Below are 10233 nucleotides of genomic sequence, written 5' to 3' on the forward strand. Positions count from 1 at the left end.
TTGCATGTTGGTCCTGTATGCATTTGTTTGACAGACTTGCTTGTATCATTCTAAGTCCTGAAGATTGAAGCTGTGCTACTTCAAGTTAAGTAGCGGTCAAGTTGAGAACCTCGACGTGAACTACTGTGTCACGGAATACACAATGAAAAGGAACCTTCTTCTGACAAGCCTTCTAATAGAAAATGGAAGGAGTAAGCTCATCTGTAATCAGAAAGTTCAGAACAGCATGGTACTTCAAAGAGAAGTTAGTGTCTGATCAGCTGACAGGGACTTAGTGTACATAAATGCCCAGAAGGTGTGAATTCTGAGCAAGTCAATCTGCAAGTTTCTATTACAGTATTAGATCAAAATATTTCCTCTGTAGAGCATTTTGAAGGTCAATCATTTTTCAATTAAAACCAGTTTGGCAACATACAGCATCAGGAAAATCACGTTCTGCACCACTTAAAATCAGTGCAATGTCGTTAAACAACAAAATTACTTTCAGTGTTCTCACAAAGAACAAAATTATTCATTAAAGCTACCAACTTCTGATTGCTTTTCAAAGAATGTAATAGAATTTTGGTCTTGCATATCTGATGGGAACATTTCCTCCACAAAACCCCCTTATCACTCAAGATAAAACTTTTGCAGCTTTCCCAATCAGAACAGATTTAATTCCTTATCAGCTTAATCCTCATTTCTCTCAGTTTCTCAAGAAAATGATCCACTGAAGGTTCAGCAGTACAGTTCCAAGACTAGAAAGCGATGCAAGGAAGAATATTATGGAACATGTCTTATCACAACTCTACTTACGATTTACTTATGGACACTCTAACAGTTAAATCAAGCTTTTCTCAGTGCAGTAGATGGGAGACTTTTTGTAACTCCACACTTCAAAAAGAAAGAAAAGTGAGATTTGTGGTATTTTATGAATGTATCTTGAGTTTTGAAGGTATTTTTACACGCATCACATATCTATCTGTCTTACCTGGAGGGACATCATGTTTTAGTGCAGATATATCAAGAATGTCTGGTAAAACAGAGATGGCATTAACCCCAAGAAGGTTTTCAAATTCTGCTAAAACCAGTGCTATCTGAAAGAAAAAAGCTACAGACTTGCTTAATCTGGCAGTAGTGTTGTATCAGTATACTCAGCCTGCTTTCAGAATTGCATGTCAGTGTGTTTGTCTAGGTTGTGTTCTCCAAAGCATACATTCCGAGAAGTAGTCAAGTGAACACACTTCTCACTCATCAAGTTTCACTCGTTCAGCGCTGAGCATCACACATCCAATTCTTCCCTTGCCACTGCATCTACCTCTTACATGTTTTTAACATATTGGCCTGGCTTTTTCCCACTCCATTAACCCACTGACCAGACCCAGCTGGCTGGTCTGATTCATACTGTTCTGGACAGCTGTGGCTGCTGCATCAGATCACCAAGTAAATGAGAGGCCATGGAGCTGTACTAAACCCAAGGACTGACTCTCAAAATAGATGAGAATGAGGCTCTCTTTTGCCAGAAAGCACCCTCTCCAGCTGCAAATAACAAGTCTTATTGTATGCTCCCATATACCTCCTGTCCTGCAGGCAGGCAGTGTCCCACATAAAGAAGCAAAACTTCAAGACTGGAAGTGCTCTTGAATTCAGACATCTGAATTATTTAAATTACTTAAATCTCTGAAAGCAGGATCATTTTATAATTTGTCCACATCTGGGATGACCAGCTGATGATTACTATTCATCTTTCAAAAAGCAGCCAGTATTGAGTTAAAGAAATATTAAACCACAGAAAAGTCAATGTGTCATACCAAACATGAATTTGCAGCCTGTTAAAAGAAACAAACAAGCAAACCCTGTATGCTGTTGTCTTTTCTTCCTTTCTTTTTTTTTGCATTGCTGCAGAAGTCCTCAGAGATTTCACTCCAGACAGAATGAAAAACTTCCATGGCAAAGATGGACTTTGGTTTACCACTAGGGAAAAGTACTTGGATAAGAAAGATTCCCACCATGAGAACATCAGAATTGTGATCTGAATTTTTGAGGCTGCAAAACACAGTCCTTTTGTAGCAGCCCTGGCTGAATGCTCCCTTTGCACTTCAAGTTGGCTCTTGTTTCTCTGTACTGACTTTTGAAGCTCATTTTTTGAATGGACAATTCCACATTATCAGCTGAGGCTTTGAACACTGACTGCAAGTACATCAGCATCAGTCACAGAGGCATTGCTGGAATACTATTCTCTTCTATATTGATGCTTGAATGTCTCACACCGGATCTGGTGATATCATTTTAGAAGTGGAATGAAATTATTCCTGGTTAGGTGGAGATTAAATGCACATCATCTGTTGCTGGACATCTGTTTCGGTTAATGCCCTCAGTATTCCTCATGTTTCTCGGTAAGGGGAAATCAAGAGCTTTAAATAGCAAATCGCGAAGTGGAATAAAAATACTACATTTAATTAGCAGGAGCTACTGTCAAATAAAATGTATTTGAACTGTAAAACTAATTAATCAACTGGAAATCAAAGCAATCGCCATTTAGAGTGAAAAGGGAAAACATCCAGCTTGTTTTTGCCATCTCAAAAGTGACTGATTACCACTTAGCATTACAATGATATTCCTTCAGAGTAAATTATAGACTGGCTTCTCCTTTCTTGAATCTAAAGAAATAAATTTATTCCTTCTCAGCACTCCAGAAATGAGCTTTGAGTAAACCAGAACAACAGAAAATCAGATATTCTTTATTTAAAAAAAAAATAAAAATAAAGTCAGCCATCATACTAAATGAGTGCAAAAATAGAGTATAAATATTACCTACAGAGTTTTCATGTTAAGAGACAAAGCACAGACAGCAATCAAAGCACAACCAATACATGCTACTTAGAGGTTCTCTGACAAAACAGACAGCTCTCTTATACCAGCTCCCTAGCAAAGGACTGGAAAAATATCCCTGCTACTTTCTACACTGTATATTTAGACCTAGTTTGCTAAATACCCTATAATGGCTGGGGAAGAACAGTTGGAACACCCAAGGCCACTGTTCATCTCAGAGAATTATGATTACCAGTAAGAACTTGGAGAGCTGTTATAATTTTTTTGAGGTGATTATAGAATTATGATGTTTACTTCTAATGGCTTAATCCATGTTTGCAATAGGGTCTGCCTGCAGAATCCAACACTGATAAGGTAGCTAAACAATTTCAGCCCTGTACCCATTTTCACACTCACGAAACTTTCTGAAAAATTCTGTTCTGGCACTGAAATTCATTGTGACTGCCCTGCTCTCCATCCAAACATCCCCTGCTGCTTCTGAGAAAAGAAAGGGAAATCCATTTCACTCCTCATGAGTTATTGTAGACCAAAGAACAATATATTTCTCCTTAGCTTAAGAGCTGACATACTTTTCCACCCTCTTCCACTTAATGGTTGAACTTTGAAACTTGGCATATACTTTATCACTCTTTTTGGACTATGTCCAAGACTAAGTCCAAATAAAAAACAGGTTGAATAACGGAGTTATAAGTGATTGAAAACTCCCTGCAAAGTGCGCACAAACTTAGTAACTTCAAAATGTAATTCTCCCTTTTCCATTTATTGCAACAAGCAAGCCCTGTGCCCAGAGCATCTCAACAGCAGACTCTGAGTTCCTTAAAATCTGAGTTTTCCAGCCCAGAAGTGCTGCCGCTTTATACACAGCCTCAGAGTCCCCAGCACCAGGAGCTGGAAGTGTTCCTGAGGAGACTGACTGTTCTATCAATATGAAGTAGTGGGGACATGGCAGCAGGATTGTTTTATAAGAGATTAACAAGGAAAGTTTCAGATTAGCATATCTTACCTCATGATTATAACACGCTGAGGGCAAGCACACTACAAATTACCTGTCAATGAAGTTGCTATTACTCATTTAAGCTTCAGTAACTCAACCACATGGAGTTGCATGCTACATCCAAGAAGCATCATCCATCTCTCAGCAGCCAGGGAAACCCGAGTGTGCTACACATGCAGACGATCTCAATTTCTTCCTGAAAGGCACGTTTGCCTTAGACTTTGTCACACCACAAACATGGTGCAGCTTAAGAATTGATCTAAACTCTCCTTCAATGCTCTGATCTCCAGAAATTCTTGTTCCTGGAGCTGAAAGGACTCCTCTAAAGAATAATTCATTAAAGAAACTACAGACACTGACCTGTAATTAGCTCTCTGACTTCCATGTCATTTGTTTTTCGCAACAGTCTGATCAATGCAGGGATCCCATCACAGTTCTTTATAGCCACCTTGTTTTCATTATCCTTCCCATAGGAGATGTTTCTGAGAGCCCCACAGGCTTTACGATGGACCTCTGGCTTTGGATGATCAAGTAGGCCCACCAAGATAGGTATCCCCTTAAGGTGCCTCACGTCCTTTTTGATTTTATCATTCTCGTAGCATAAGTGCTGCAAGTAGGCTGCGGCGTTAGACTTGACTGGATCAATAGGGTGGCTGAGCATGGCAATTACTTCAGGGAGGTCAGGGTCCCTCCACCTGGGGTCTTTACGAATGCTGTCAATAGAGGGGGAGCGCTTCCCTAGACGGTCAATACTAGCCATGCTTCCTCTCTCTGGCTGTGCCAACGGTGCTGCGTAGCCACCATGAAGGTAAGGTATCCTCTCTTCAACCATCTCTGTCTCGATGGGGTCATCGTAGCCCCTGTAAGAAGCAACAGTCCCAAAAGAAAGAAAGTGGGGGAGGGGGTAAAAAAGAAAAAAGCACATTTAAACACTCTGTACCTCTGAGTCAGTATGGAGATTTCAGCTATGAGCAAACCTTTTAATATCACAAACATCATTAGGGGCAGCGTATTTACACTTTCAAATAATTTATTTGTAGTAACTTGAAAATTAACCATAGCTGAGTACTCAGCAGTGATGGGACTACAGCACAGTATTTGTTTGGTTAGCAATGAAACAATGACAGGAACTGCAAGTCATTAAACAGATTGCATTCATCTTGGTCACTTAGCAAGACAATTATGATAGAGCTGGATTACATTCAGTAGGAAACACTGAGCTTCATTAATGCTGCCACTTCTGCAACAAACCAAAACTCTAATTAAGGCATTCAAGGCCTGAGCAGAGACCACAGACACTTTTCAGCAAGTCTGGGAAGTTCCGCTACATTTCCATGTTGATGCTCACACAAGCATACTGAACTCATCAATATACGTAACAATGTCAAAGATGATGGAAAACCTACACCCTGAATCCAAGCATGTAGAAGTCTATCTTGTACAAAATCATTTGGAATACAGGTAAAAATGCTGATGATCAAGAGACCTGGGTCCAACTTTTAACACTAGAGTCATTTGCTTGACATCCAAAACAACTCCAGTACTCCGAGCGTCCCTTGCCAGATCAGCAACTAACCTGGATGGTAGACACTCTTAAGATCATTTACAGCATTAGAATGAATGGCATCCATTTCGTTGTGCCATAATTCACTGTGTGTAACTGAAGTAAGGTCAGTCACAACCGGCTAACACACCTATTTAGATATTACTGTCACATAGAAGACAAAGCTACAATCAACACAGCTGAAAATATTCTAACACAGTACATTCTCACACTACAAATGTCCGTATTCTTTAAAAAACAAAACATATCAGTATTTGACAAACTTTTTAACAACCACCGCTGCAACTATGATATCTAACCTTCAGAAAAAAAATCTGCCCCCCTCTGATCACTTCCTACAACTACCTGCTAAAGACAGAACATTTCTGCAAGAGATGTGTAAGGAAAGGTGTTTATAACTTCAGAATTTGTTTTTGAGATTCGCTGATATACTTCATCCCTTATTCAGTGACACCTTTCATCCTCCCAAATACGCATAGTTTGTGCACAGGAGCTTCAGTGCATGTGCAGTGCACCCATCTGTGAGAGAATACTTGAGTCCTTAGGAGTACAAAAGGAAATCTGAAACTTGCACACAGTGACCCACTGGTCACAAAGTCTTCAATTTTATATGTGAATAAGCCCACAGGGCAATCAGGCGACTTGCACCTAACAGTTCCGAACTCCCACAAACACTTTCAACTTTGCAATCTATCCTCTTTCAGGCTTTGCCCCAAAGGCTCACACCAGCTCACTAACCTGGCTGAGAGGGATGATGAGCTGAGGTGACCCACTGGGAAGCTGAATCAAAATTCCAGTGAATCCCATTGTTTTAAATCTCAAGCCTAGAAGATTTTTCTTCATCCTCCCTTCCCTCTAATACTACTCTTAATAGATGTTAATATAAACTGACTTCTTTTTATGTATATCTTCTTTTTAAACAGCAGCAGCTTTTGGCCTTACTGTTTTGTCCTGGACAGATTAGCTACCGTCTCAGTGTTGTAATCATCTCAGTCAAGTTTTAATTGCTGCAAAATGATTCTTAAAAACTTTCATTTTAAGCACTGACTGACTGTTACTGAACTATTTCTGATGTCATGCTGAAGGAAGTACAGACCATTAGAACTCAAAGAAAATGGAGCTTGCTGTTATCCTAAGGGGACTGCTAATTAAACTAGACTCTGGGGAGAAGAGCAACCGGAGGTGGAGACTGAACTTAGTCTTGTACAATTAACGTTTTTAACGTTAAAAGCACCTCTACTGACTTTAAGTTCCTTTAATTGCCGTTCTAAACCATAAACTGAATGAAAGGATAAAAATGGGCCACTATCCAAAACTCAGAATGAATCTGAAGAAATCCTTTTACAGATGCAGTTATTTGTGTATGTATAATTCAGTACTTGCTCTACACAGTAATTTACAACATCTGGACAGCTGTTACAGAACAAAACTGTTTCCATCATTCCAAGAAGTAACAACACTGAAAAGATTTACTTCTGCGCATATACACAGCACAGAAGTAATAACAAAACTCCTTAACTACTCCTCAAACAAAAATCTGTTTTTACATATGCAAATTTGGGACAAGCAGCATTAAAACTACAACAAAAACTCATTTCTCAAACTCATCTTCATGTTAAATTCTTGTTGACTGCATAAAAGAAAAGAAGCAGAAGATTAATTTTAATAATTGCCCTCCGCACAGCTGTTGCTGGCTTGACTTGGTAACATGCAATTCAGCACGCCTCAGTCCTAAGAGCTGCCCACAAGATAACTGTACACCACCTCAATTACACCTGCACAATTAAGTTTCTCTCTCCTCCTCATCCATACAAATACACAAAGAAAATTATTGTCTTGGGATGCAGTTTGTTTGCATTATCTCCATGAAGCCTTCCAAACAGAACCACACAGATGGGCCCGTCTTCCTCATGCTGTGTCCTCTCCCCTGTGCCACACAGAGCAACTTGGTTTCATGTTTACCCAAAAGAAAACTTCAGAGTTAGGACTTTAAATTGCAATGCTATCATGACAAGAGAAAGCACCGCATAACTCTTGTACCAACAATACTTTTTTAAATTGTCAATCACTAGTTATTAAATATGAATGTGAATACCTGAAGTAAAGAATCAGTCATTAAAAAAAGAAAGAAGATCACATCCCAACTTGCTACTTACTTTAACAAAGTTTGTTTTGGTTTTTTTTAAGTTTTTTTCCCTCTCTTTGTTCCAATACAAAGCTACTGATGCACTAAAGACAGCCAATAGGCTTTGATGATCTTTGCCTTTGACGATCCCTCTCTGATGAAATCCCCAAACCACAGAGCTGGGGTAGAAAAGGACATGGGAAGATGCTGAGTGTTTCATGCTGCAGGGAAGAGGTTGCATTCCTGAGTGCCGTAGGTACAGAGAGCTGCGGACGGTTTAGGATGAATCATGCAGGTGGTGGTGAGGAGGGCAGCATTGCTTAGAACCCACCAGCTACTACTCTGTGGTGAAGTGGCGACTACAGCACATACTGCTGGCCCCATCCTCACAGCAGAAGCAAAGCATTCTCTAGGAAACAGACCCTGAACCATAAGTGACTTTTAACAATCGTTGGCACTTTCAAACAATCCCATTCTTACATGAACCATTCACTTATAACTGTTCCTGCCAATCTCAACCTGATTCTGCGGGACCATTTCCTTAGTGAAAAAATAGGATTGCAGGTCTAACACCACCATTTTAGTATGCAAAGACAGCTACTTTGAAACAAGACACTGTCTCTCAAGTACCTGTAGAGAAAGGATGAACACAAGAAACACTATTGCTGAAATAAGCCCATGCAGGTCAGATGCAACATATCTCCACAGGATGAAACAGCGTCAAGAGCCACTCGTTAATGCACCAGTAACAAAACCCAATGACTTTACCTGGCAGCAAAGATAACACCTGGACACTTCACCCTTCAAGACCCTAAATAATTATCTAGAAACTCTAAGATCCTAGTGTGAACTTCAGAGCTGTACAAGAAAACTCAGCGGAGGCAAGTATCACACCAATTCAGATTCACATGACTAAATACAGTGATCAAGTCTGGAGAAGGTAAAATAACCCTCCCCACCCCCCCCAAAACCACCTGCACTGCAAAGACGCAAAATAACTGATCAGGCAGCGTAATGCAGAACTACCACAAGGCCTTCGACTGCCTTGGCAGACAGAGATCCCCACTCTCTGTGCAAGTGAGGATGGTCTGGCCCAGGTCAAGTCCCATCTCCCCTCCTTTAACAGGGGGCTTGGGAGCCAGAGAAGTACAGAGTAGGCAAAGAGTGAAGAAGTCAAAAGCAAATATCTATCAGGGAGTTAAACACACCCAGTTTCTGAAGACAAATGAGTAAAATCAGCAATACGTTTACACAGAGAGAGAGTATAGAAATCATCTTTCCAAGTCGGACTGGTGGGGTCAAATGCGATTTTTCACTTTCACACCAGCAGAGCAGCTACATTGGAATGGAAAGCCACTTGACACACAAGAAGGACTTAACGAGAGCTTCAGCAGATAGAGTCATCTGTGCTCAGGAAGCCAAGAGCTTTTACTCTCGGGACTGAAGAGATCTGGTAGTACGCCAGAGTTGCCGACTATAAGCATCTTGCCTTCCATCTGTTTGTAGGAAGGCAGCCGAGTTTTTAGGATGCCATGGGTCTCACTAATCACCTCTCTCAGGGAATTGATCAAAACACATTCTAGCATAGATTAAAACTGGGAGAGAGCTTGTGGATTTATCACCTTCCTTGTGGCTTCAACATAAGCACATTTGAGTAAACAGGTAAAGGATTTACACATTTAATCCTCAACAATTTATACAAGTGTTACATTCATCACAGTTTGCAGCTGATCTCTGCTTAAGATAAAAGACCAGAAAGGCTTGGGATTTCAGTAGGGAACTTTGTGCCAAACATTGAAGAGGAAATCTAAAGACTTTGCAGATGAGGTCCTACTTTTGCCAGCCTCTGTTCCCCGATAGGATGCCCAAGAGGATTCCAAACTGGACTGAATCCTCTGCTGAGACAAGTCTGAGTTATGGGCCATATGGCTAAAACACCGAAATCCCCTTGACTTGAACCACCCAAAAGCTGCTAATGGATGAGCTGACTCAGGTTGCCGTCTGCCACGTAAAATTCAAGTCATAGGTCAGTCTTCTGCTACCAGATCAACAAACTGAGATCAAATTTGCTCTAAGGAGGAACCTCAGAAAAAAAATGAATCTTTTCCAAACCGACTGCATTTTTTGCTTCACCCCGTTCCGCCCAGGCATGTCCATACACTCCTGCCCCAAACTAGACAACATCCCAATGTTGCCTACATCCTGGTATTACACTTACGGTTGGTCATTAAACCAGAGAGGCCTATCTACAGTCATAGATACCTCCTCAGCCTTAAGTACGCCTGCATCGGTGCTGCTGCGAGACCACACTTGAAATGGGTAAAGTCAGGCCAGAAGTGCTGACTGAAAGTTTATCTACAAATATAAGCCTTCATATTCTAGATTGAAAAATAACACCAGAAGTAGAACGTGACTAACATGTACATGATACCAATATGCTTGCACTGTCTATACATAACAGGAGCAAGAAAGACCTAGTGTTACAGTTATTTAATCTAAAATCTGGCTCTTTTCCTGGTAGTAATAATTTGTACCAGGAAGTGACCACCAAATGCTGTCTCAGTCTCTTAGGTCAGGCTTCTGCCATAGAAAATTTAACAGCAGAAAACTGTTTTGTTGTCTATTCAGTCAACATTAAAAATTCATATCCTGTCTAGTCTGGAATAGTAACGCTGGCAATAGCTGCTCCAGAGTTTTTAGGGAAAAAGAAATCCCATGAATGCTAGTACAAGTGCAAAC

The 10233-nt window shown here is 40.5% G+C and overlaps 1 protein-coding gene across 2 annotated transcripts in view; it reads right to left on the reverse strand.

Moving 5' to 3' along the window:
• ARVCF (armadillo repeat gene deleted in velocardiofacial syndrome) overlaps positions 1-10233 on the reverse strand; it is a 169037-nt gene that overhangs the window by 70380 nt on the left and 88424 nt on the right. For both annotated transcript variants that reach the window (XM_010581676.1, XM_010581675.1), the window contains exon 4: positions 4166-4665. In XM_010581676.1, the coding sequence (XP_010579978.1) occupies positions 4166-4665 (500 nt within the window). The remainder of the gene's footprint in view (positions 1-4165; positions 4666-10233) is intronic.

Source organism: Haliaeetus leucocephalus, unplaced genomic scaffold (genome assembly GCF_000737465.1).
Source record: "Haliaeetus leucocephalus isolate CR32 unplaced genomic scaffold, Haliaeetus_leucocephalus-4.0 Scaffold802, whole genome shotgun sequence".
Lineage (NCBI taxonomy): Eukaryota > Metazoa > Chordata > Aves > Accipitriformes > Accipitridae > Haliaeetus > Haliaeetus leucocephalus.